This window comes from Heterocephalus glaber, unplaced genomic scaffold (assembly GCF_053883595.1).
Source record: "Heterocephalus glaber isolate CG9 unplaced genomic scaffold, H.glaber_assembly_v1.0 deba00001689, whole genome shotgun sequence".
In the NCBI taxonomy this organism is placed as follows: Eukaryota; Metazoa; Chordata; class Mammalia; order Rodentia; family Bathyergidae; genus Heterocephalus; species Heterocephalus glaber.
The window spans coordinates 8,196,108-8,223,331 of record NW_028258414.1 but is presented as its reverse complement, the minus strand read 5'-3'; the positions used below and the strand labels follow the sequence as shown (position 1 = coordinate 8,223,331).

At 41.1% G+C, this 27,224-nt stretch overlaps 1 protein-coding gene across 5 annotated transcripts in view; it reads left to right on the top strand.

Moving 5' to 3' along the window:
- Positions 1–19,670, top strand: part of Dpp8 (dipeptidyl peptidase 8) — a 61,595-nt gene extending 41,925 nt beyond the window's left edge. For 4 of the 5 annotated variants that reach the window (XM_004855618.4, XM_013076235.3, XM_004855619.4 and 1 more), the window contains exons 13-21: positions 1,587–1,666; positions 5,424–5,576; positions 5,897–6,032; positions 6,866–7,011; positions 8,745–8,891; positions 10,075–10,227; positions 11,666–11,808; positions 12,248–12,359; positions 15,348–19,670. In XM_004855618.4, coding sequence (XP_004855675.2) covers positions 1,587–1,666; positions 5,424–5,576; positions 5,897–6,032; positions 6,866–7,011; positions 8,745–8,891; positions 10,075–10,227; positions 11,666–11,808; positions 12,248–12,359; positions 15,348–15,470 — 1,193 coding nt within the window. In that variant the 3' untranslated portion in view covers positions 15,471–19,670. Of the gene's footprint in view, positions 1–1,586; positions 1,667–5,423; positions 5,577–5,896; positions 6,033–6,865; positions 7,012–8,744; positions 8,892–9,292; positions 9,480–10,074; positions 10,228–11,665; positions 11,809–12,247; positions 12,360–15,347 lie in introns of those variants that run through there. The other variant, XR_002386439.2, reaches the window with a different exon arrangement.
- The last annotated feature ends 7,554 nt before the right edge of the window (positions 19,671–27,224 follow it).

Below are 27,224 nucleotides of genomic sequence, written 5' to 3'. Positions count from 1 at the left end.
TATAGTTCAGAAATTAAGTCCACTTAAGGGATTCCAGAAAGGTTGATAATAAAGATCAAAGGGCTGTGAAAAGTGATTAACTAAAACAACATTTTTGGAACCATAGTAAGAAATTGATAACTTAACGTGTTGCATACCAGCTGAAGAGTGTAAGAAAAGCTGTTCCTTCAGTTAACATTCTCAACACGCCAAGCCTCTGTTCCCTGTCAGGGTCTGTGTATCTCTAGGCCCCTCAGATTGTCTACCTCTTCTCTCTTCTTTCCTTGCTTTTCCTGTTCTTTTTTTGCCAATTTTTTTCTCTTTTCTTTGTTCATGTCTACCTAATTTAACTTTTTCCCCCTCTTTTCTTTTCTTTTCTTTTCTTACCGGGGATTGAACTCGGGACCTTGTGCTTTCGAGGCAGGCAGTGGAACCTCTGAGCTAAATACCCAGGCCCTCTTTTTTTCTGGTACCAGGGATTGAGTTTAGGACCTTGCACTTGCAAGGCAGGTTCAGTGCCACTGAGCTAAATCCCTGGCCCTTTTCCCCCTCTTTTCTTCCTTAAGTGGTTATAATGTGAAACTGTTAATATTTGTTGTGTAGCTATATGTTAATAAAGTTTTATTTTCTGTTCATAGAGTTTAAAGTACAAGTTGAATTTTTGTATGTAAGAAAAATAAATTGATATTTAAACTTGGGATCTTCAGCTGTCACTATGTACAGCTGTAGTTAAAGCAGTTAGAAAAAGAAAAAGAATGTTCATTTTTTAACCTCCGTAGGGCAGTGAGAGACTCATCAGGACAGACTCTTATAAAGACAAATATGGCATATTGGCTTTTATTATGGATTGATTTTTAGGCGAATGAACAGTTATATTAAAATTTTTCTTGGACCGGGGATTTAGCTCAGTGGTTTTGCTGCCTGCTGCTCAAGCACAAGGACCCGAGTTTGATCCCCCATACCAAAAAAAAAATTTTTTGTTCTTGTTTGGCTTTTAAAGTAGTTTGTTGCATTTCTAGAAGACTTGCCTTGCCAACCAGTTTGTGGTGCTTTTGGCATAATCTATTTTGCTGTTTTCGTATTATCTATATGTGTCATTCTATCATTATTTGAGTATCATGAAAACTAATAATGGGTTTTCTAAACTAACTATATACTTTTAAAAATTAAAGTGAAATTTCTATTAATATTAACCATTTTAAAATAAACAACCCAGCTGTGCATGGCAACAGAGGTCTGTAATCCCAGCACTCTAGGAGGTTGAGGCAGGATGATTGTGAGTTTAAGGCCAGCCTGGGCAATTTACCAACTTAATAAGACCCTGACTCACAATACAAATAAGAAACCCCTGGGTTCAACACCCAGTACTACAAGCAGGTAGCTAGCTAGCTAGCTAGATAGATAGCAATTCAATGTCAAATAGTACTTCACAGTATTATACAACCACCACTTCTGTCTAGCTCCAAAACATTTTCATTACCCCAAACATAATTTGATTTTTTAAAATGCTGCTTTTTAGTAAAAACACTTTTTAGAACACTATTCTACATTGTTTCATTTGCTTATAGTGTGGTATAAAGTACTAAATTATAACTATTTATCTTTAGGTGATTTCAAGTGTCCTATCAAAGAGGAAATAGCGATTACCAGTGGTGAATGGGAAGTTCTTGGTCGGCATGGATCTAATGTATGTCCTTTTATTCTACTCATATGTTTGGTCATCATCTGCTGTGTATATGTATTTCCAAAAAATCGTAATGCAACTTAATATGACCCTAGTGTTTTGAAAATAGTAATTTAGGGCCTAAAAGAACTCAAGTTGTTGGAAGGAAGAATCTTAGTTTAAACTATAAAATTTCATCTATTTAGTAATCCTAGTATTAGATGTGCTGTGGTTATTTACTAAAGGTCACTTTTCAAATCTACATTTCTACTTGATAATTGAGTAATCCATACTTAGGCTGTAGTGAAAGTAAGGAGTTAGGATATAACTTGAAAGTTACTTTTAAATCTGTACCAGACTATTTGTATTGTTTCTACATTAGAAATTTCATTTATTACTTCAGAGCTCATGAGTCTCATTCATCTGTTTATCTTGTCTCACAGATTTAAACTTTTATCCATCACCTACAAAGAGAGTTATGTGTATACAGAGCTTAGATTGATGGGGAAGAAGAGGGAAGTCCACCCTCTGCTTTGCTCTTGCCAAGTGGCCTTCTGTAGCAGTCCAGTGACTTTTTTTGTTTTTCATGGTACCTTTGTGTGTTCAGCTTTAAATTAGGTGGCCAGTTTCTTAGTTCTGTAAGACTTCATTCTTTCTCTGCTTGACTCTTATAATTAAGTTGGTGTATACTACCAGGATTAAGCAAAGCTCCAATGTGAATTCCTTAGAGTGATGGAGATTTACAGGCTAAGTATTTCATATAGGGGCAACTGTAAAAATCAGCATAATCCCTAAAGTGATTCAAGAGAAAGAATGATGATCCTCATCCCATATTAGTTTTTATTTATAAATACTTTAGAATATCATAGGCAACCTTTTTTTTTTTTGGTACCAGGGATTGAACTTGGGTCCTTGTGCTTATGAGGCAGGTGGCGGAACCACTGAGCTAAATCCATGGCCCACCCTTTAAAATCTCATTCCACTTCTCACATATGGACAAATATAAAGTTTTATATTTATGTATTTATTTCTGTTTAGGGACCTTGGATGTTACTGTCCCCAGAAAAAAAAAAAATTGGACCGGGGATTTAGCTCAGTGGTTTCGCCACCTGCTGCACAAGCACAGGGACCCGAGTTTGATCCTCGGTACGAAAAATATAAATAAATAAAAATCTTATTGTGGAATTCTAGGTTTGGATAACAGAAAATTTCACTAATCTATGTGGATCTGACCCTTATTTAGGTGACCTCAATGACCCTACTATTTGCCACTACATGTGTGAGTTTTCTTCATGTCATGCTTATTTATGTGATATATTTTTCTCTCTTCCTCTTCTCTTTTCCCTATATCCATGTTTTGGTTTTTGTCTTTAAGTTGCCTTTTTCCTTCTTGCTTTTTACAAGTGACCTTGTTCTGCCCAAAGATTTCTAATGGCAATAATTGGGCAATAAGCTTTGAGGCTTCAGCTTATGTGCCTCTTACTCTTAGTGCTTCTCAGAGTGTGCTTCTGGGCTAGCAGCAAAACCTCAGCATCACCTTGGCACTTGGTAGAAACTCAGGATGTGGGGCCCACCCCAGACCTCCTGAATCAGAAACCCTGGTGGTGGGGCCCAGCAGTCTGTTCAGCAAGCCCAAGAGGTTCTAATGCTGGTGAACATAAGAAGTTACATGAAAGAAAGGAAAGAACCATTGTAAATGGGTGTGTCGAGCTGAGTGGCCATTTCTTCAGCTTTGAAAGGGTGACTCCTAGCTACTTAAGAGCAGAACTAGTCCTGTCTTTTGGAGAGATTAACACATACCTGTGAAGATTCTTGAACATTTTGTTTCATCTAGCAGCTGTGTTAATTCATCCATCAAAAAAATGTAATATGATGAAAATGTTTCCTGAAAAAAAGATGAGATGTTTAAAAATACTTGCTTCCTGGCCGGGGATTTAGCTCAGTTTAGGCAGTTCCACCGCCTGCCTCACAAGCACAAGGTCCTGAGTTTGATCCCTCGTACCAAAAAAATTTTTTTTAATAAAATAAAAATACTTGCTTTTAGAAATATATCTGTGTGGGCTGGGGATGTAGCTCAGTGGTGCTACCCCTGCCCGACAATCACAAGATCCTGAGTTCAATTCCTGGTGGTGGTGGAGGGGGTGTATCTGTGTTATCTTTGCTATGTAAAAAATTTTGAGTTTTATCAAACATTGAGTAGGCTTAGAGAAAAAAAATTTATAGGAATAATAAACTATTGCTATAATTTGACAAGAATATTAAGTGAGTTCAGCTGTGAATTTACTAGCAGTTTTTTGAGATCTGAATGATTACTTAAAAGATTTTATCCATATCCGGGGAGATACTCAGTGGTAAAGCACTTATCTACCATGTCCAAGGCCCTGGGCTTGATCCACAGCACCAAATAAATATATAAATTCTTTCCCATACTGTACTTATTTATGAACTATGCCACTGAAACCCTGAGTTCAACTGTTTCCCAACCCAGTTGATATAAATACTTTTACAGGGCCAGGAATTTAGCTCAGTGTTTCCGGCGCCTGCCTCACAAATGCAAGGTCCTGAGTTCGATCCCGGTACCAAAAAAAACACCTTTTACATATTTGTACAAAAGGCAGAAACAGGACTGCCTGAGATAATACTGCACTAATTGAGAAATGTACAGATTATTAAAATTAGTATCTTTCAGGTACAGTAAAACCTTGGTTTGCGAGCATAATTCATTCCAAAAACGTGCTTGTAATCCAAAGCACTTGTATATATATTTTTTTGGTACTGGGGATCGAACTCGGGTCCTTGCACTTGCAAGGCAGGCGGTGAAACCACTGAGCTAAATCCCCGGCCCACCTTTGAAAATCTTCATGGCTGGTGTGAGGGAGACAAGAGAGGAGGGTTATTGTGTAGGACAACTTCCACTGTCACTAACTGAATCACTGCTATCCATTGGTTCAATGGAATCTTTGCAGCTTTAACAAAGAACCTATCCAAGGACACTTGCTTTTGCCTTCTTGTGAGGATTTTGCAGAAGTGTGATACTGCACTATAGTTAAACAGATTCATCGCTTCCACTGCTACAGCCTTAGTCAGGTGGTGCTTTTCTACACAGTGTTGCACTGTTTCCCACATTTTACACATTTACTCCTAATCTCATTTGAAATAAAGGATTCTTCTGCCTTTTTCTCCTCCTCTGCAGGCGAGAGCTCCATAACCTCTTGCTGTTGGCTCTCACCCACAATCCCGCAGTGAGAGTGAGAGAGACAGAGATACAGGGAGGAACCATTGGCTCAGTTGTGATCATACAACATGCAGCATTGTGTACTCTTCAAAATACAAAACATCACTCATTTATCAGTTAAAATTTATAAGAAATGTTTGTTCATCTTGGGGAACAGTCACAGAACATGTTACTCATAATCTAGGGTTTTACTGTATATAAGAATGGTTGACTTCAGCTGCAACAGTGGTTATTTTTTTCCCTATGTAAAGAGTTATTTTAAGGAAATAATTCTCATATTTTAAGAAAAGCACACATTCTGCCCAGATAGGAAATTGTACAGTGTGTGTGACTCAGGTGTCCTTTTTCTTTCTGGATAGGATCTGTTCTTAGCTATAAGTCATGAGCAGAGCCAACTCAAGTTTATTAACACAGGTAGCAAACTAAAAATAAAAGAAGCACAAGTCAAAGGACCCAGTGACTTTGAATACAATAGGGGTCGTCTGTTGAGTTACTGGCCTTGGCAGGGTGATGCTGGTACCAGTTTTGTTGTTGTTGTTTTGGCAGATCCAGGTTGATGAAGTCAGAAGGCTGGTGTACTTTGAAGGCACCAAAGACTCCCCTTTAGAGCACCACCTGTACGTGGTCAGCTATGTGAACCCTGGAGAGGTGATGAGGCTGACTGACCGTGGCTATTCCCACTCCTGCTGCATCAGCCAGGTATTAAGGCCCTGTTTGAAAGGTTCCTCTCAATTGCCGGGCATTTAGCTCAGTGGTTCCACCACCTGCCTCCCCAAGAGCAAGGACCAGAGTTTGATCCCCAGTACCAAAAAAAAAAAAAAAGAAAGGTTCCTCTCATAGAAAAACCTTGCGCCTGTGTATGACTCCTTTTGAATGATGTGAAAATCGGTGAAGTTGGAAGCAGAAGCCTCATTAGTAACTTTAAAATGCTTAACCCTAACTCCAGCTTTGTATATGTACCTAAATAACGTTTTTTACTTTTTCCTGAAGAAAAATGTAATTGTTTCTCTTTCTTCTAGCACTGTGACTTTTTTATAACTAAGTATAGTAACCAGAAGATTCCACACTGTGTATCCCTTTACAAACTGTCAAGTTCTGAAGATGACCCAACTTGTAAAACAAAGGAATTTTGGGCCACCATTTTGGATTCAGCAGGTACTCTTAATCCCTGAACCTGACCGTAAATAGGATGAGTACAGAGCTGGGGCTGGGGCTCAGTGGTAGAGCATGTGCCTGGGGTTTGCGAGGCCCTAGATTTGAACCCCAGCACTGCAAAAAACAAACAATTAATGCACTAAACCTGGTAAATAGGTACATTTTTTTCTGGACAAAGTCTTCCCATCTCTCAGCCCTTCTTGTTCATGAGCTGCTGAGCTTCTGCTTGATCCCTCCTCCTGTCAGCTGCTGAATAAGGTGGGTTACCTCTCACTCTGAGCAGGAGCAGGTCTAGAAGGCCCTGTGGAAAATAAGACTAAAGTAATGTATTCTGACCTAGGAAGATCCTTTGAGCAGGAAGCAGCAGCTTTAGGGGATAACCAGGTGATAGTTTTAAGTTTTGAAGTACTTGCAGTGCCATTGTAATAAAAGATGGAACACTTGCTGTGTGTGGGAGTGAATTCCACTATGCATTAGCTTTTCTTCTTTTTACTGCAGGGGACTGAATTCAGAGAGCATTGAACTGTATCCCCAGACCTTTTTTTTAAAAAATTAATTAATTAATTAATTAATTAATTTATTTATTTATTTTTCTTACTATATTGCCCAGGCTGGCTTTGAACTTGTAGTGATCCTCTACCTCAGCCTCCTGAGTGCTGGGATTACAGGGGTGTGCCACCATGCTTTGCCTTTTGCTTAATTTCTTGCTGGTCTCACTTGAAAGTTAGTAAGTTACTTTGTGTGGGCCTCCGGGTTTTGATATTTTTCCTCCTTGCCCTCGGATTGTAGGGTTCCCGTGAAAGCATTTACAGACTGTATATTACCACTCACAGGTCCTCTTCCTGACTATACTCCTCCAGAAATTTTCTCTTTTGAAAGTACTACTGGATTTACATTGTATGGGATGCTGTACAAGCCTCATGATCTACAACCTGGAAAGAAATACCCCACTGTGCTCTTCATATATGGTGGTCCTCAGGTGGGTATATAAATACACTTAAGTAAGCATACTTTAATATATTTCTAGGTGATTTGTTTTTTAAATATCTGGTCAGTTATTTCAGACAAGAATTTTAAGCCAGGGGCCAGGGATTTAGCTCAGTGGTTTCGCCGCCTGCTGCGCAAGCGCAGGGACCTGAGTTCGATCCCCAGTACCGAAAAAAAAAGAAAAAAGAAAAGAAAAGAATTTTAAGCCAGCTGGGTGTGATGTTGTATGCCTGTAATCCTGGCACTAAGAAAGCTGAAGCAGGAGGATCACTGCAAGTTTGAGGCCACCCTGAGCTGAGTAGTGAGTTCAAGGCCAGCCTACTACAAAGTGAGACACTGTCTCCCCACCCTAAAAAAATAATTTTAAGCAGTGTCGTGCATTTACCATTCTCAACTTTTCTAATTAGCCAGTTACGAGTTCAGAAAGCTGGGTATTTAAATTTAGATGGCTAATTTCTAAATCAGTGTGAATTTCTTTATAATGACGACTCAACTTTTTGAGAAGGGGAATATTCATGTCCGTTGGTAAATATATTGCTTTCTATGTAGAGGAATTTGGGAAATGAAACAGTAATTAAATGTCTTGGTAAATAAAAATAGTCTTATATGTTCAGAAAGCCTTGGTAGACTAGTGAATTCCTCCCCTTCATTCTAAGACTCCATCTCTACAGCAAACTAGAAAACTCTTACCAGCCAGTGAAAACAACCACTGTACTACTCCTTAGTACTGTCAAAGTTTATACCTTGAGTTTCCATTTTCTGAATTAAATATTACCATGTGACTGTTAAGTAAATGCTAGTCGCTAAAAAAGTAAAGTACTTTACTTTGAGTAAAGTACTGAGCTAAATCCCTGGCCCAATCAGTTAATTTTTAAAATGTTTAGTCCTAATCATATACAGTGGTACCTTGGTTCAGAAACTTAATTCATTCCATGATTCTGGAAAAGATGGCTACATTCACATTCTTGTAGGAAAGGTGGCCTCAGTGGTGATCATCACCCGATGCAGAGTTCATAAACAAAAACAAAATTTTGCCAAACGCTTCTGTTCGCAAACCAAATTGTTGGCAGACAAACGTGTTCATGAACCAGGATTTAGCTCAGTGGTTCCACCACCTGCCTCGCAAGCGCAAGGCCCCAAGTTTGATCCCCGGTACCAAAAAAAAAGTGTTGATGAACCAAGGTATCACTGTATCCTTCACAAAGCCTTAAGAAAATTAGAATGTAATTATAGTGTTTCATAGTGCAAGTCTTAAACTCCGTGATGTACTTTATAATTATACCCAGTTATTTCATACCTGGAAATTTATCAAAATACCAACTTGTGCAAAATACAAAAAGTCAAATAACTGTATAAGCTATGAGATCTCAAGGATGATGATCAGATATTAAATTACTTTAGTATGATTATGTTTTACAGACCATTCATGCTGGGTGTGGTGGCGCACACCTGTAATCCCAACTGCTCTGAAGGTTGAGGCAGGAGGATAGCAAGTTTGAGGCCAGCCTGGGCAACTTAGATCCTGTTTGAAATGAAAAAATGCTAGGGATGTAGTTCAGTGATAGATCTAGTCCCCCTGGGTTCCATCCTCAGTATTTTAAAAAAATTACATTCAAAGACAAAATAAGACGAAAATTTTAAGCTTTCTGCTTTTTGCAATGCCCTGCCTTGTGGATTGTATGCTCCCATATGATAAATTTCTCTGACTTTTTATTTCTTCTTCAGGTCCAGTTGGTGAATAATCGGTTTAAAGGAGTCAAGTATTTCCGCTTGAATACCCTGGCCTCTCTGGGTTATGTGGTTGTGGTGATAGACAACAGGGGATCCTGTCACCGAGGGCTAAAATTTGAAGGCGCCTTTAAATATAAAATGGTGTGTGAGCATAAAAATACTTTTGAAGACATTTACAATTTCTGGTTCATTGTTTGGTATGAAATCCAGAGAAAGCCTTAGGGGCTGTGAGTGTGAGTGTGTGTGTGTGTGTGTGTGTGTGTGTGTGTGAGAGTGTGGAATGGGAGGAAAAATGCAACTTGATATTCCCTTGGCTAACTCTCTTGTACCTTTCTGTAATACTGGGGTGCTGAGGGAGAGCCCCTTCCACTAGAAGTGCCCTCTTTTTGTCTCGTGTGTCCACCTCAGCCTAGAAGCTGCACTGTTTAGTTTTCGGCATCCTGTACACTGTTGAGGAGTAACTGAGATTTGTTCTGTCCTCTGTGAAGAGGGAAACAAACTGGTTAGTGCCTTCCTTGTGACAAGCCTCTTTCTCTCTACAGGAAGCTTTAAATGCTACCTTTTAGAGATGCCCCATGTCCTTTCTGCTGCTTTGGGAAATGATGAGAATCCGATGTTCCTTTTGCACACTAATGCAGTTACTGTGTTTGCCAGTGTATTGGACATGCTGAGTAAGACATGGGGATTTTCTCCCACAGCCAGTTCTTTGACCTTATGTTGTATTATCATGTAAGTTTTTTGGTTTTAATTTTTGTTTTTGGCTCAGTGAAGTGAAACTGTGTGCACTGGCAGGCCAAGTAATACAGATAGGTGGCAGTGCTAGGAATTAAGACTTAATAGGGCTCTGAAGAGAGAGCATGTTCAGTTCTTACACAAGGTATCATGGGAATCAGGAAGTTAGGACCTCAGGTGATCCCCTCTGCTTTCCTGACTAAATACTAGGGAGAAGTAAAATTATTGGTCTCTTAAGGGGGCTAATTTTTTGCCTTTGGGTATAAGGAAGGCTTGTTACAAGGAAGATGCTGGCCTCTTAGCAGACAACAGAACAAATGGAAATGGGAACTACCCAAGAGAAACGAAAGGACTCTAGGACTAAGTGGTAACTAAACTCTAGGAACGCTCACAGCAGAAGCTGTAGGCCCATTTCTAAATAGACTTTTTAAAAAACTTTCTTGGGAGGACAACAGAATTTCAGTTGTTAATGAATTCTAACCTGATAAAACCTTCATTATTTTTAGTAAAAAGATTTATTAACTTTAAAAGCACTCTTATAATGAGACCTTTATGCATCAAAATCAGTAAAGTGTTCTTCCTCTTTTGACAGGGTCAAATAGAAATTGATGACCAAGTGGAAGGTCTCCAGTATCTAGCCTCCCGCTATGACTTCATTGACTTGGATCGTGTAGGCATCCATGGCTGGTCCTATGGAGGATACCTCTCCCTGATGGCGCTAATGCAGAGGTCTGACATCTTCAGGGTACGTCACTTCCTGTTTCACTCAATTTTGTAAGTAAGGATAGAGCGCTTTGTAAATGAAAGCCATGCAAAAAGCTTACTTTCTGCACGTTTACAGAATTGACACATTAGGGTTTGTGTGTTTAATCACCATGTGAAATAGATATCTCAAATGTTAGCATAATTTTTTTGTTGTTGTTTTTTTTGGGTTGTTTTTTTTTGGTACCGGGGATCAAACTCCGGTCCTTGCGCTTGTGAGGCAGGCGGCGGAACCACTGAGCTAAAGCCCCAGCCCAGCATAATTTTTTTTTTAAACACTTGCCAACTTGATGACCAGTTTTGGGCTATTTTTAGACAGCCAAAGACTATGATAGAGAATTGTGATTATGAAACACATCCATATATATTGGATTATAGCTACTTAATTGTTGGATGGCAAGCTCTATGAGCAAGTACCTCCGCCATAAACGTCACTATATCAGCAGACAGGCACAACCCTTGGCACATAGCAGTAAACCAAAAAAAAAGAATAAAAATGATAGAATTTTTGTTCTTGCATATATATTCAGATAATCTTTGTAAGAACTACAAATGGACCCTGAAAATCGCCGTAATTTGTTTAAATGTAAAACTTTTTTGTTTTGTTTTTGGTACTGGGGATCAAGCTCAGGTCCTTGCACTTAGGCAGTGGAACCACTGAGCTAAATCCCCGGCCTTATTAAGCTGTTTTTGAGCCTTAAGATTAGGAGGCAAGTTTTTAGAATTTAAATGTAGTTCATTGTTTTAAATTCTGTACTATGACTGGGCATGGTGGTGTATGCCTATAATTCTAACACTCTCTGGGAGGCTGAGGCAGACAGATCACAAGTTTGTGCCCAGCCTGGGCAACTTAGTGAGACCCTGTCTCAAAATAAGATAGAGTAGGGGGACTGAGGACATAGCTCACTGTGAAGGCAAATAAGTGGCTGCTTTTCTTTCTTCTTTTTTTTTTTTTTTTGCCTGGTACTGGGAATCGAACTCAGGACCTTGTACCTGCGAGACATGTGTGATGCCACTGAGCTAAATCCCCAGCCCGGCTGCTTTTCTTATAAGAAGTTCACAATTGTTGTGGTTTTTTTCCTCCAGTAGCATGGATGAGTTTACACTAAAGTATTTCTAAAGTATTTGTATTCTCTAGGTCATTCTCCCCTTTTTAATTAAGGGACACATGGCTTGTATTTCAGTTGGCCCAGGGTAAGACTTTGGTATGTGGCATGCCCATGGAACATGAAACTCAGTGACTCACAAAGTATCAAATGTGTGACCTTGGCAGCTACTTTCGTTTTCTGAGTCTCCTGAGACCATGCATGCCCAGTAGTGGTGCTAACCCTGAGGATAATTTTAACCTGTGAATGTGCAGTTGTAAGTTCTTGCTAGCTGCTCTTCTGGAACAGCTGCCTGTTAAATGTTGTCTTCTGCAGGTTGCTGTTGCCGGCGCCCCAGTCACTCTGTGGATCTTCTATGATACAGGATACACAGAACGTTATATGGGTCACCCTGACCAGAATGAGCAGGGCTACTACTTAGGATCTGTGGCCATGCAAGCAGAAAAGTTCCCCTCTGAGTAAGTCCAAGCTTAAAAATTAAGGTTATCAATTTTAAATTGTATTTTTTAAAATTTGTCGTTAGTAACAAAAATATAGCTACTGAAAACTTAGATTAATGGTTTATAGAATACTAGAATGACATAGGTGTTTCTCAAAACTGAGTTGAAGATCATGCATACTGGTGTTTGCTGTTTTACAAGTGGTTTTTCTAGAAACACACTGTAATGTTGATGTGTTCTCATATTTCAATAAAGATTTGAGCACATGGTTTTTTTTTCATCTTTCATTGCATAGTTATAGGGTAAATATATTTGAAGTTTAATATTGAAAATATTGAATCCTTTTAATATTACAGTATTTAAATGTTAAGGTCATTAAGTGTGATTAGTGTAAAAGAATGGTTTTCCTTAATACTGTAATATTTTACCTAATCCTCTGATATTTTTATTTCTTCAGACCAAATCGTTTACTACTCTTACATGGGTTTTTGGATGAGAATGTCCATTTTGCACACACCAGTATATTACTGAGTTTTTTAGTAAGGGCGGGAAAGCCATATGATCTACAGGTGAGTTGTCCGATGTTTTCAAATTAAATGCAGTAATGACTAGCGATAGATTACTTTGAAATCTAATAAAATACCGAATCAGGCAAGATTTTCCCCTGTTTAAGAGAACGGAAATTGTAGACATAGCTTTGACTGCCTCTGCTTGAATAAAACTTCAGACCCCCTGGGGATTTAGCTCAGTGGTTCCACCACCTGCCTCGCAAGCGGAAGGACCTGAGTTCGATCCCCGGTACAAAAACAAAAAACAAAAAACTTCAGACCCTATGGAAGCCAGGCTGGCATCTGGCTTGTCAGATTACATGACTATGTCCCTGCTTGGGGAGTATGAGCAGGGAAGTGGTGCCAGGCTGCCCACTCACTGTCCTCCTTTGTGTTTCTTTCCTCCTTGGGAAGGGTAAGGAAATGCTGTTTGATTTCAGTGTTCTAAAAAGATCTTTAAAACTCAATTACACGGTCTTTAATTTTCTTTTCTTTTACATTGCCATTGGCGCAGAAATCAGAAGTTACCCTCTTCCATTGTTCCCTTTCTCAAAAAATAAAGAAAGAAAAAGGTTTTAAGAAAAACTTTTCTTCCTACATGCTCGTGAGAAATGAAAAACTTTTATTACATTTTCCTTTGTTATATTTCAGTTGACATTTCTGTTAAGTTAAACTGTTGTCCATAGCAACAGTTTTCAAATTTTTTGGTCTCAGGACCCCTTTACATAGCAAAGAGCTTTTTTAATGTGGGTTATGTCTATCAGTATTTCTCGCCAGGTGCAGTGGCACATACCTATTGTCCCAATTACTCAGAAGGCTGAGGCAAGAGGATCACTTATACGCACAAGTTCAAGACCAGTGTAGGAAACATAGTGAGACCCCATCTCAAAAAAGAAGTCTCAGGCCAAGGATTTAGCTCAGTGGCACTGCACCTGCCTCACAATCACAAGGTCCTGAGTTTGATTCCCAGTACCGGAAAAATGTCTCATGTAAGATATTAAAACTGAGAAACATTTTAAATATTGCCAGGTATACCTACCTGCACACACGCAGGAGGATTATGAGTTCAAGGCTAGCATGGATTACATTGCAGGACTGACTCAAAAAGGAAAAAAAACCATTTAAAATATTGATATAAAATAACAATAAGAAATTATCTGTTAACTGAATTACATTTATTATGGAAAAAACTGTGTAACAAAACAAAACTATTTACTGAGAAAGTGGCATTATTTTACTTTTGTAAATCCCTTACAAGAAAGGTATGTTTCTGGTTCAAAGAAGACACTTGACTTTTTTTTTTTTGGTATGGGTGATCGAACTTGGGACCTTGCACTTGCAAGGCAGGCGGTGGCACCACTGAGCTAAATCCCCAGCCCTTGAATTCTTAATATCTCCTACTGCATTCGACCCTTTGTGTTACATTGGTTTTGCTAAAGTATATGAAGAAAAATTTGTCCTCACAGAATATATAGTTAAGAAATAGGAGGAGTGTTTTAGCCTTTTCAGATAAGTGTGAATATGCTTTGCTACTACTCCAAAACTAGACAAATGGTAGTTTCTTTTTTTTAATTTATTTTTATTTTTATTTTATTTTTTTTTGGTACCAGGGGTCGAACTCAGGTCCTTGCGCTTGCACAGCAGGTGGCAATACCACTGAGCTAAATCCCCAGCCCCTCTTTTTTTAAAGTGGTATTTTCTTGTTGGTTTTTTTGGTACTGGGGATCAAACTCGGGACCTTACGCTTAGGGAGGCAGGCGCCGGAACCACTGAGTTAAATCCCCAGCTCTAAAGTGGTATTTTCTTAAAGCTTAATTTTTGGCCGGGGATTTAGCTCAGTGGTTCCGCTGCCTGCCTTGCAAGCACAAGGTCCCAAGTTCGATCCTTGGTACCAAAAAAAAAAACAAACAAACTTGATTTTTGTGAAATCTGAAGCTATATCTGTAAACTTTTTATACTCTAACATTAAATATTTATTAAATTTTCTATATCAAATATGTCTTTTACCCTTCTGAAAAATACTGGTTCACTGTATCATGCCAGTTTTTCAAATTTTGACTCATTATATAATATTTTAAAAATTCCCTACGGTGATATTATCACTGATTTCATTAGAAACATAAATATAAGGAAGCTTATAAGTTAATAGCAGGAGATGCAAGATTTGAATTTTTATTCAGAATATTTGAATTTTTATTCAGAAGCTCAGATAGTATCATTGGCAAACAGGTAGATACAGTTTGGACTCTGAAGTGACCATCTTCCTTCCTTTATTTTTGAGAAAATGTTTACCACATACGAGAGTCTGAGTAGTTGTAGTTGTCAGTCACTCTTTGAAAAAGAAGATGGAGTGCCCTCGGAACCAGCAGTTCAGCTTGCACCTTGGCCACATAAGTGCTCTCCCTGGACATGTGCTATGGCTCTTGTGCTGCAGTGTGTCTCCCAGTTCAACACCAGAGTTCTACTCTAGGGTTACAACTTTCTAAAATTCCTAAGTTTTACTGCTACTTAAGAGAAGTTGGCAATTTTCTTTTTTACTGCAAGTGTGGTGGTGAAGAAGACCGTGACTTCTGTACACTTGAACGTCACTGCCTTCATCATGCTAAGGCACCTGCAGTTTAACTCACTACTGCAATGTATTGCAGTGTAGTGAACAAAGCAAATATCACTGTCAGTGAAGGCAAATGATGTCTTGGTATTGTTCTGAAAGCAGTGTTGGCCTCAGATACCCCTTGAACGAGTTTCTGAAGACCCTTCGAAGTCTGCAGTCCACACTTGAACAATGAACTACTAGTCTAGAGAAAGGTCCTTCATGAAGCCCAATGGGTCAGAATATAAGGAGTGACCAGAAGAGTATGGGGCCTTTACATAGGATATAATGTGCAATATCTTGGAGAGGCTGTGCTCTGTATTAATTTTGTTTTAAATAATCTCCAGGAAGCTTTGGAAGGAGATGTGCTATTAAATTCTTCTTTCTTTTTTCCTTTCATATTTTTACTTCTTGTTAAGATCTATCCTCAGGAGAGACACAGCATCAGAGTTCCTGAATCGGGAGAACATTATGAACTGCATCTTTTGCACTACCTTCAAGAAAACCTTGGATCACGTATTGCTGCTCTGAAAGTGATATAATTGTGTCCTGTGTAGAACTCTGGTATACACTGGCTGTTTAACCAAACGAGGTTTAGTCAGTAGACAACACGGAATCGATCATCAGATTTTGGTACCCGTCACATAACATCTTCTGAAAGTGAATTTGGTGCCATGCAGGCATCTGCAGCTTGTGAATAGCACTGTAATACCTTAACCATACACACAGACACACACACACAACTGAGTGATACTGATTTCTAAGGGATCCAGCAATACCATGAAAATTACTGAAAGAAATAAGACATTAGCACCACATGTCCATACTTTCCTATTTTCACTTTTTAATAGCATTATAAACCTCATGGACTTAATTAGTGTATTTTTACAGTATACTTCTGAGTTTGCTCAAATATGATCTTAGTGATCAGTTTGGTTCATTTCCAGAATCTCTGACTAGTTACAGATTTGATAGCACTTAAGTGTAATGAATACCTTATGCTTCATTGCTTGGGATATATCCAGCATGTTAAGACTAATCACTGTTAAATCTCTGATTTAACCAGTTAATGATTTTTCAAGGATAACTTAGCGGCCTCCTAAACATACTTATTTTGGCTTTGACCAGTTTTTAGCCAATTTAAACTGTATTTAGTATAAATACTTCTCATTTTTCTTTGATGATATGACAGAATGGATTTTTTTCCTTTCTCATAAAGGCAAGTGACTGTATATGTAGCATGGATTTAATTAGTTTTATAATGTTGATAATTACAGGCAGAAAAGATTTAATCAAATGATTAGAGAGCTTAAATATTTGCAGGCAAGGCATCTCCTTCCCCCTTACCCTTCAGGAAAAGAAAAAAGTACAGATTTACTCAAATTCAGAAAATTTAGGGCCAGTTTCCATTTGATGTTTCCTTGTTAAAACACACCAGTGTTTTAGGGAGGTGGAAGAGAATCACAGTAGGGTGGGGAGGGAGAGGGAGAGGAGGCGCCAAGGGTCTGCTTAAGAACTAAGCAGAAGTATTTTCAACAAAAACAGCCATGAAACACATTGGGGAAGTAAAATTTAAACTCCTAGAATGTTAGTTAAGGAAACCAGAATTGCAGTCTTTTTTTTTTTTTTTTTGGTACCGGGGATTGAACTTGGATCCTGGCGATTTTGAGGCAGGTGGTGGAACCACTGAGCTAAATCCCCGGCCCAAGAAATCAGTCTTTTAACCCAGCTGCAGACTAACATTATTCAGGGGAATAAAGTTCCATAGAGTTATAATTCCAATTTTTATGGTTTTTTCCTTCAATTTTAGAAACCTTACATATTTAAACTTTATCCTTCTTAAATTATTGAATGTAACTTGGATATTGTGAGCTTAAAATAAAAAGGTTTTCTGACAAGCTCTTTACTATAATCCCCGGCAAGCCTGGCTCTCTTTTGCCATGTTAAAAGCCCATCTCGGATGGCTAGGATATTTTCCTGGTTTGGCCCTTGCACTTAATTATGAAGGGAGCCCCTACCAGTTGAGATCTGCCCTGGCAGAGTCTTCGGGCATTGCATGGGTCCCCTCGGAGCCAGCAGCAGGCAAGGTGGCTCTGAGTTTGACCCTTTTTGTCACAGGCTTCAGTGTTTAGAAAGTCGTTCCCAGTACCTTTCTCTCCCACTCTAAGAACAGTGGCTCTATTTTTTCTCACCACTCAGAGTCTGCTTCTCGCACAGAGCACAGTCTGTAGCAGTAACTGGATGGTGACCGTGTGTCACAGGTGGCCTTTGTCACAGAGCCAGGGGGAAGTTGGAGGAGCTCCAGAAAGGGCAGGTTGCCCTGGGGCTTCTGTTGTTGGGCATCAGGGATTGGGTTTGCTGGTTGTGTATTTATACTGTATAATAGATCCTACACTTTTCCTTATTTTCTGTATATGTATTGATTTTCATGTTTATGGTATTTTCTCATGCCAAGATTTGTTTATATTTTTTCAATGTTAAATTAAATTGATTTGGGTAACTTTTCTTCCCCAAGAAAGTATTTTCCCTCATGACCTAAATATGTATCTCACTGCTAAGGGTGGTATTTTTTGGACTCGTTGGCCTCCAAGGATCTCTTCTTACGTGAATTATATGCAGAGTAGAAATGGTATAAAGTAGCTTTTAGACAGCTACTCATTTGAAACCTCTTACCCATTAAGGTTTTCTTCAATATAATATCTTTTGTTACCAAAACAAACCTTAGAAAGCAGCATATACTTCTGAGTTCACAGGGGCTTTCCGTTTGCATCTTGTCTTTCCTCCTATCACCAGGAATGCTCCTTTTATAACCTGCAGTCGTTGAAGGCCATTCTGCTTCTCTGGGGGGAAAATACCCGACTGAATTTACCTGCAAAAGGATGACCAGTGTGGAAAGCATAGTCAACTGACGAGGTTAATAGAAAGCACATTGGAATTATTTGTACCCTGATTAGGATAACAGTGTAAAAGACATGAATAAAAAAGTAGCAACAGTTCAGTAAGAGCCAAAAAGCAGTAGGGTAAACAGCAAACTGGGTTTATAGGCATAATAAATGCAGTTGAACAACCATCAGCAAAAATAATTATTGAGCTTTGGAGAGCAGTGAAACCCAAAATCTAAGATGCATCTGGGATGCTTACTAAAAGAAATGTGGTCTGGAACTTTGTACTCAGAAATTTGGATTCCGTTGGTTTGAGTGGAGACTAGAAAATTACGTTTCTTTTTAAAAATTAATTTTATTGGTAAACTTTTGATATCCATAATGATCACATTTATCATAGGGAATTTGTACCTGTACATAACATATCTTGAGTTTTCTGTTTTTCTCCACTCCCTTTCCCTCCCTTCAGCCCTTCTTTTCCTCTTCATTTACAAAAGCTTTGGGAAATTGCATTTCTGATCAGCTTTCTAGGTGATTCTATATCAAGTATCTTGTGGACTACTTAAGAAACTCTTCCTTAGAGAAAGGAGTTTGAGTTGAGAAAATAATAGGTGATTTTTACACAGGACTGACTCATAACAGCCTAAAACAATAGTCAAGAAAGCTGTTGGCCTGGGATAGCGCTTGGCCCCTTCTCACTCTGAAAGCAGCAGGAGATGTTAACATCGTCTCCCCGGTTGTCTGCAGATTCGTCTTGGAATGAATGTTTTTTCTCTGGGCCATTCCTGGCTCCTTTCCAAAGCTTCACACGAGAAGATGAAGTCACAGTGCATGAATTATCTTTTAAAAGAATGAAATGTAGAGAACTGATGCTAACTTTCTAAATTACTTGTATTCCTTACAAAAGATATAGCCCACCTTTCTATAACATTGTTCTCTCTTTAGGGGTAGGATGATTCCAATGCAGTTTGTCATTATTGAATCATAAGTTTTCAAGCTGGAGTAAGTCTTTGATATAATCTAATGATCTCATGTGCTAGAGGAAGACCCTGCCTAGTAGAGAGAGAAGGAAGTATACCCATGGCCACACAGCCAGTTAGTATTCCGTTGGTACTAGACTCCATCCAGATGTCCTGCCATGTGGTGACTAAATGATATATAGAAAAGGCAGGTTTTAAAACAAGTATTTATTAATATATTCCTGAAAAACATTTTAAAGGTAACCACATAAAATGGTTAATTTTTCCATTCTAAATTAAATGCTAAGCATGCTTATTAATGAAGCAGTACTTCTAATCGGTATATTCTGAAGTTAATTAAAATCATTACACTAAATGTGGGGAATTGGGATATAGAGTAGAGCCCTTACTTAAGCCCAGGAGCCCAACTTAGAGCTATCTTATATTTTTTACAAAAGGGACATGGGCCATATCTAAACTAAGAGGTAATGTGAGTGCCCTTTCCCAGCAGAGAGAGGAATGAGGAAACTTCCCTGACTCCTGGCCTGACCTGCCCACCTGCCAGCCCAGAGTTCATTAGTGCAAGGTGCTGGGTCTAGGTAGTAGTCTCACAAGTCCCACTGAGAGAGAGAAGTCTTGTTTGTATGTTTGTTTTTAAACAACCTCAATACAAGTTTGTGTTATATTCAGCAAAATTGGAGTTGAGGTCTTTCATTCTGGAGCATAAGTGCCTGCTGTTTTAAGCACTGACTTGTACAAATGAATTGCATGTCTCAGTCTAGTAAGTTTAAGGGTGTTCTCATTATCAGCTACATAGCTTTTCATCATGGAAAGTGAAACATTAGTTTTGTTGCATTTTATTACAGGTTCTTGGTTGCAATAAAGATGCTGCTGAAATTAATTGATTTAAATGTTCCTTCTCCCCCACCCTCTTCATTCAGACTTGCTTTGGTTCTTCATAATTGTGGAGCGATTAATAGACACGAATAAGGCCATGTGCTTGCAGTGGAGAAAGGAAGACTACCTGGGGGTTTTAGTATGAACGCTAACCAAAATGTGCCCGGGCCCGATAGAAGGGATGCAGAGAACCACTGTGCCTACATGGGGCTCCCGGCAGTGAGCAGCTAACTCTGCAGGTAGATGGTGCTCAGAGCCAGGGAATAGCAGATTCCCCTGAGCAGCTGGGAGTTCTGGTGAATGCCACGTGGAATTGGCCATGGTTTCTGCATGCTCTGGAGGAAATTTTGAGGGAGTTCAATGTAATCCTTTTTTCAGACATTTCTTTGATAATTCTGTTTTTTTGAAGTTATATTAAGAGACAGGTCATGGTGGCACGCATATGTAGTCCCAGCACTCTGGAGACTATCAAGGCCAGCCTGAGCTACACAACCAGACCCTGTCTCAAAAAAAAAAAAAGCTTTATTAAAGAAAAGGCACAGGCTGGGGGTTTAGCTCAGTGGTGCTGCAAGGTCCTGAGTTTGATTCCCAGTATTGGAAAAAAGAAAAGGCAGGAAATATATTTTTCTAAAGTAAGTAAATTTGGATTTGTCTGATAATCCTTCCAGAACAGAAAATTCATCTAGATTGTTTAACTGTGAAATGGAAGTAAAATATTGCATGAACAAGTGGTGGTGCATTATAGGGGAAAGATCTTTGGCTTTATCAGACTTACAAAGGGATAATGACCCAAAAAAAGAAAGTTAGGGGCCCTGGGATTTAGCTCAGTGGCACCTCACCTGCCTGGCAAACACAAGGTCCTGAATTCAATTCTCAGTACCAAAAAAAAAATGGTTGTCTTAGGGTCTTAAAGTTTGGTATGTAAGAATTACTAGGGATAAAGATGATCATTAAGTAAGGTAATGCTATGTACCAACCTTTCCATCTCTGTCAGGCATGCTGGCATATATGCTTGGAGGCTCCTTGCAGCCAGAACTGACCAGCCTGGCTGGCTCTTCATTGCTAATGAGACGAGATCTCAGCAGATATATCATCTATTTGCAGCACTGTGGTTGAGAAATTTTTATAGACTAGTCACCTTGGTGTCCTTAATTCTGCCTGGATTTACTGCTAATCAGAAATCAGCTCTCAACACAGGCATGACTGTTCTGCAGCCTGATGGAGACGCAGCTCTGAGCAGGGGGCAGGCCCAGTGCTCCACAGTCTGTCAGGAAGTGCGGTGGCCTGGTCAGCAGGCAGCTGACCAGCTGTGGGTGTTGGTTCAGCTGGGTACCTCGTGCCATGGTGCCGTGGCAGGTGACTGCTGCGTGCTGTCTCAGCTGCCACTCCTGTCCCAGGTTAGTCTCATGATGGACAAGGGCGGCAGCAGCTCGCTACCTTGCCTGAGTTGGGTGAGGGGTAAAATTCCAAGTTCCAAGAAGCCCTTCTCCGTGCTCATTCAGCAGTTACTTAGCAACGAACACGAGCCAGCCCATTGTTAGCCCATGAAGAAGCACAGCTTGAGAGGGTGTAGTCCTTGCCCTCAGCGGGCAGGCACTCAGGAGAAATCTCAGCTCCACCCCGCTAGCACACCCTGTGCGACCCTAGCACTTCTTACAGGCAGGCTAATTCTTACTCTTGCCCAATGTCCAGGGATACTCCAATCCCTAATCCAATCCATGTTCTGTCTGATATTCAAGACCCTGTAGCAGCCAGACATGGTGGAACAGCAGCTGTGATCCCAGATATTCAGGAGGCGGAAGCAGGAGAATCACTTAAGTGAAAACGGAGGCCAGCCTGGGCAGCACAGTGAGACCCGCTCTCAAAAAAAGGGACCCTGTGTCACTTGACCAATCCTTTCCTTAACCTCAACTTGTGCCTCAGCTCTTCACTTCCTTGCAAGCAATTAGTATAGCACATGCTTGCAAGTCAGAACCAGGCTGCCCGTGGAGTTTGCAGCTTGTGTGGGAATCACTAGCAGAGGTGGAACCTGGCTTCCCCCTCACCCCTGCTACTTCCTAGCTTTGTGAGCTTGCCCTTGTTTACAAATCCTGACCCTCCAGTTCTAGGTGTGAGGTAGGAAGAAGAATAGAATCTTCTTCAACAGAATGTAGTGAGGCTTAGATTTAATACACATAAAGCTCTTGGCACCCGGCACATAAAAACCTCAATAAAGGTCGTCTCGAATGTGGCATCTCATTTTGTACCATACTGTTAGCTACTGGTTTTGTTTCTCCATTTAGATTACAGATTCTGAAAGCAGGTGCTCTTAAGCTTAATTCTCCCCACAATACCCCTACAGAGTCAAATACAGTACCCAGAATTGCCAAATACAAAATTTCTGGCCTCCTCCATTTAGGGTTGTCTGATTGCTAGGTTATAAATTCCTCAGCACACACCTACCAAAAGAAACCAAATTCTTCCCTAATACAAGCTTTTAAGGCTTTTTTTTTTTTTTTTTGGCACCAGGGATCGGACTTGGGACCTTGAGCTTGTGAGCCAGGCGCCTGAACCACTGAGCTAAGTCCCCGGCCTCATGGCTTACTTTAAAAGGGAGTTAGAAATTGTTTTTTACTAACTGCCATTTGATTATAATTGACATGGAATTTTGTGGTTAACTTCACTGATGTATAATATTCATACCCATTTAATGCAAAAGACGCACAACTTTCCCTCTGGTCTTTTCCTTCTTCACTCTTGGATCCAGCTATTGTTATCAACTGTGCTCTTCCAATTAGAACACTGAAGTTTATTTAAACTCAGCATATGGAAAATGAGGCCTTTATCTGGTGTGCAAGATTGGTTCCCAGGAAGAATAAAATGAGCTAAGCAGCTTCACAAAGCTGATGAAAGACCATAAACTTTCACTTTCCATTAACATCTGTCGTGCACTGATCAAATCCAGCCTCTGTTCATTGACCTTCTCCCCACCCTCCAACAATAACTATGCTGCATTCAGATCAACTTTTCTTTTTCCTTCTCTCTCTTCCACAGATTTGTCTTTCTTGTGTCTGGCTTATTTCAGTTAATATAATGTCCTTCCATTTTGCTGCAAATGAGGGTTTGATTGTTTTTAGTGGTTGAATAATATTCTATTGTATATGTATACCTCGTTTTCTTTACCCGTTGTTTTGGTGGGCACCTAGCCTGCCTCCATATGTGAGCATTAGACATAGGCATGCAGCTATCTTTGTTACCCAGAGTGCATTTCCTTTGGATATATCCTCAGAAGTCCTGAGCTTCAGTCCCAGCCCTTTATTAAATTTTTAATTTATTTTTTGGGGGGCTACCGGGGATCGTACTCAGGACCTTGTGCTTGCAAGGCAGATGGCAGAACCACTGAGCTAAATCCCTGGCCCAAGTACCAAAGAAAGAAGGAAAAAGTCCATACTACTCAAAGTGATCCACAGATTCAATGCAATGGCCATCAAAATACCAATGACAGAGCTGGGGATTTAGCTCAGTGATGCTGCCACCTGCCTCGAAAGTGCAAGGTCCCAAGTTTGGTCCCCACTACCAAAAAAAAAAAATCAATGACATTCTTTGCAAAACTGGAAAAAATGTGTCAATTCATAAGGAACCACAAAAGATTTGGCATAGCCAGAGCAATCGAACAAAAACAGCAAAGCCAGAAGGATCATGATACTGATTTTAGGACATACTGCAGAGCCACAGTCACCAAAACAGAATAATACTGGCATAAAACAGATGCACAGGCCAATGGGGCAAAATAGAGATCACTGGGATATTTATCTTATCCCACACTAAGGTGTTAGGTGGACAGAGGTGGTGCTTCTCAACTGGTTGCTAATAAAGTTGCCTGGAGAGCTTTTAGAAAAGGATCCCTGGGGCTGGGGATTTAGCTCAGTGGTTCCACCGCCTGCTTTGCAAGCGCAAGGTCCCAAGTTCGATCCCCGGTACCAAAAAAGAAAAGGATGCCTAAGTCCCGGGATCAATTCCATCAAAACAGGGAGGAGGAGTCCTGGTGTCTTTTCATTTTTTACCAGCTCTCTAGGTGAGCCTAATATGCAACCACAGTAAAGAGTCTCCAAAGTAGAGCAAGATTTTATTCACAAAATGTTAGAGCCAGAAGAGTTTCTTAGAAATCATCTAATCTGTCTTACTTTACATCGGGGAGCTGAGATGAGCCGGGAAACAAGTTGCTGCCTGCTATTTAAGAGCTGTACTTCAGCTCTGTCCCCTCCGTCCACAGCAATGTCCTCCCCAACTTCAACTCAGCCGAGGAGTTTGCCCACCCGAGGGGTCCAGGGTGGGGAAAGCAGAGGAGGCCACAGGTTCTGAGACCTCACCTTGCCCGGAACGGCTTAGCTTTTTCTCATAGATGACAGAGGAGCATGAAATGAAGAAGTGAAAATTTCCCCTCATTTTATAGGCAAGGAAGCTGAGGCCCAGACACGACTACAAGGCTGCAGAGCTGGCAAATGGCAGAGCTGGTACCAAACTCAGGCTAACTTCCTGAGGCACGAGACCTTCCCTAAAAGCACAAAGATAGTAGTAGAAGAGAGCCACTTGCATGCAGTCTAGGAATTTCAATCTAAAACTACTACTGAATTCCTGAAATCTAGCTGGGCACAGTGGCACACGCCTGTGATCCCAGCACTCCGGGCTGAGGCAGGAGGATCGCTGCAAGTTCAAGGCCAGCCTGGGCTACATAGTGAAGCCCTGTCTCAAAAAAGGAAAAACAAATCTTAGAATCAAGGAAATATGATATTTGCCTGAAATCTGAGTTCTTTCAGGGACCAAGCACAAAAATCACATACTGGGCGGGTCTTGGATGTGAATCTCTCTGAATTTGCTCACGAGAGAAGGGGGAGCATGGGAAACGGAAGGGAACTTGGAATCTGGTGGAGCTGGGTCCAAATCCAGCAGCTGTGATCTTGAGCAACCCCTCTGCCTCCCTCACCAGGGGAACACCAGGTTTTGATGCCTTCCCAGAGCTGCTGTGAGGCCGGGGTACCGAGCGCATGGCTGGCCTGGGATGGGCGTGGAAGTGATTTATGAAGCTGGAGTTGGCGTCCTGCTGTTGATCCAACCCCACCCTTCCACAGCTGCTAGTGGATGCCGTCCGCTGTCTAGGACCAGAGCCACCAGGCCCAATCCCAGGGAGGAGATAGATGCTAGGAGACGAGTAGAACGTGACTCAGCCTCGGGGATCTTGGAAGAACAGCTGGCTCAGGACCCTGAGCGAGGAGGGTACAGAGGCTTCCCTCGGGGTGACTGGACTCTGCCTTGAGCTCTGCTACTTCCCACCTGGCCGACTCAGCAGTGCTCTTCCTGTGTTGCGTACTGCTTTGAGGGGAGGCACCATCACCACTGTGCCTTTGGCAGGGACAGCACGTTGTACCTGTGAGCAGGTGACACATCCCCCTCCGAATACCCTAAGTGACTTAACCTCTCTGTGTGTCAGCTCCCTCTTCATAGAACAGAGCTAATCATGGTAGTACTCCATGGAGAAAATGCATGTAAAGCTCCTAGTGCGTAGTGTGTAGCACTCAACAAACACAAGCTAGTTAGTGGCTCTCTGGGCAGTGGAGAGAAAATGGTCAGGAAGGCTGCACGGGGTGGAACATCTGGATTGGGCATTAAAGGGCAGGTGTCCCAGCAAAGAGCAAAGAGGGTGCTTTACAACAGCAAGGGAGGGATGGGGCAGGGGAGCTGGCACGCTGGTCGCAGCAGTCCTGGGCCGCATGGCTTCCTGCAGCTCTGAGGGAGTGGACAGTGTTTTTACCAGGTGTGATCAAAAATAGGGTGGATATTGTCACTGAGCGCTATCCGACAGAGAGGCAGGCTTGTAAACACATCACAGTGTGCCCTCACCTGCCTGTTCACCAGCTCTGGCACCGTGTGACTTCTGGCTCTTCCCCAAAATGTCCAGGAAAGGTAAGCGTTTTGAATCAACTCAGGATATTGAAGCCGCCACGACAGTGGAGCTGAAGGCATGAAAGAGGACTTCTAGAACTGCTCCAGAAAGTGGTGAGAATGATGGGGTAAATGTGTTTGAAACCGGGGTATTTGGAGCAGAATTCATGGCAATGTGTCTTTTACTATAATACAATTTTTCACTGTAACCGTTCACCATATTTTGGTTCACACCTTGTAACTTAGTCAAGTTCCATAACAGAGCCCTAAATAGCATGTTTATATTGTCTCTGATTCTTTTTTTTGGTACGGGGGATCGAACACAGGACCTTGTGCTTGCTGGGCAGACATGGTGCCACTGGGCTACATCCTCAGCCCCATTTTAGTCATTTTTAAGTGCAAACTTCAGCGACATTAGATACATTCACATTGCTGTGTAACCATCAGCACTAGTTATTTCTAGAGCCTTTTATCATCTCAAACTGAAGACTGTATTTTTTCCTTCTCTAAATTATATTTACTCTTAAATCTGCTTACAAAAAAAATAGGTTACATTTAATACAAGTAATTTGGAAAAACCAGGAAAACATAAAGGAATATAAAAAATAATTCTTTTTTTAGATGGATGGGGTCTTGCTGTATAGTTCAGGCTAGCCTTGAACTCACTATATAGTCCAAGCTGGCCTCAAACTCTCGGTGATCCTCCTGCCTCAGCCTCCCAAGTGCTGGGTCTTGTGTGTATTTTTGGTTTATGATTTTTTTTGGAGACAAAAATCTTCCTATAGTTCAGACTGACCTTGAATTTGGGGTGATCCTCCTGCCCCAGCCTCTTGAGTGGTAGGATTACGGGAATAAAGGAGTCAATTGCTTAAGCCCCATAATTCCACACATTGGTTTGGGATTAAGGAGAGGGGCTGAGGAGTTCAGGAGAGTTTTGAATGTACTTAAGTGTTTGGGGTTTTTTTGATACCGGGGATTGAACTCGGGACCTTGTGCTTGCGAGGCAGGCGCTGGAACCACTGAGCTAAATCCCGGGGCCAAGTTTTGAATGTAAAAGATGGGATTATTACAAACGCATCTGTCTTTTGCCTTCCCTAAAGGGGGATGAGCGGCTCTCATAGAGAACCGTGTAGCCCACTCTTCCCTGGCCCGTTACTATGTAACAAGCAGCCCTCAATTTAGTGGTGTGAAAGGGCATCAGTCACGGTTGCTCTTTCTGCGCTCTTGTATCTGGGGGGCGGCTGGGCTCCGGGTCCCCTGAGTGGCCGCAGTCACACAGAGGCTGGCGGAGGCCTCCGGGAAGCGGTGCCCCTGAGTGTGGGCTCCTGGAACGACACAAACATCTGGGGCTGGGGCTCTGCCTCGCCTCTTCTTCAGCGGGCTCCCCATCAGGCCTCTTGACCGCGGCAGCTGCAAGGTGGCTGTTCTTACACAGGGGTTCGGGGGTCCAAAGGTGCTGTCCCCAGGAGAGAGCCAGGCCGCATCCCCTCGGAGGACAAACTCCGCGCGTGCGGTAGGAAATCGCCTCCGCCGCGCTCTGGCCTTTAGCATCCAGTCCCCGAAGCTGACCCACATTCCCGGGAGGGGAATTGGAGGGGTGCGAAAAACTTTGTGGGAGATTTTCTCTTTCCCAGTCCTG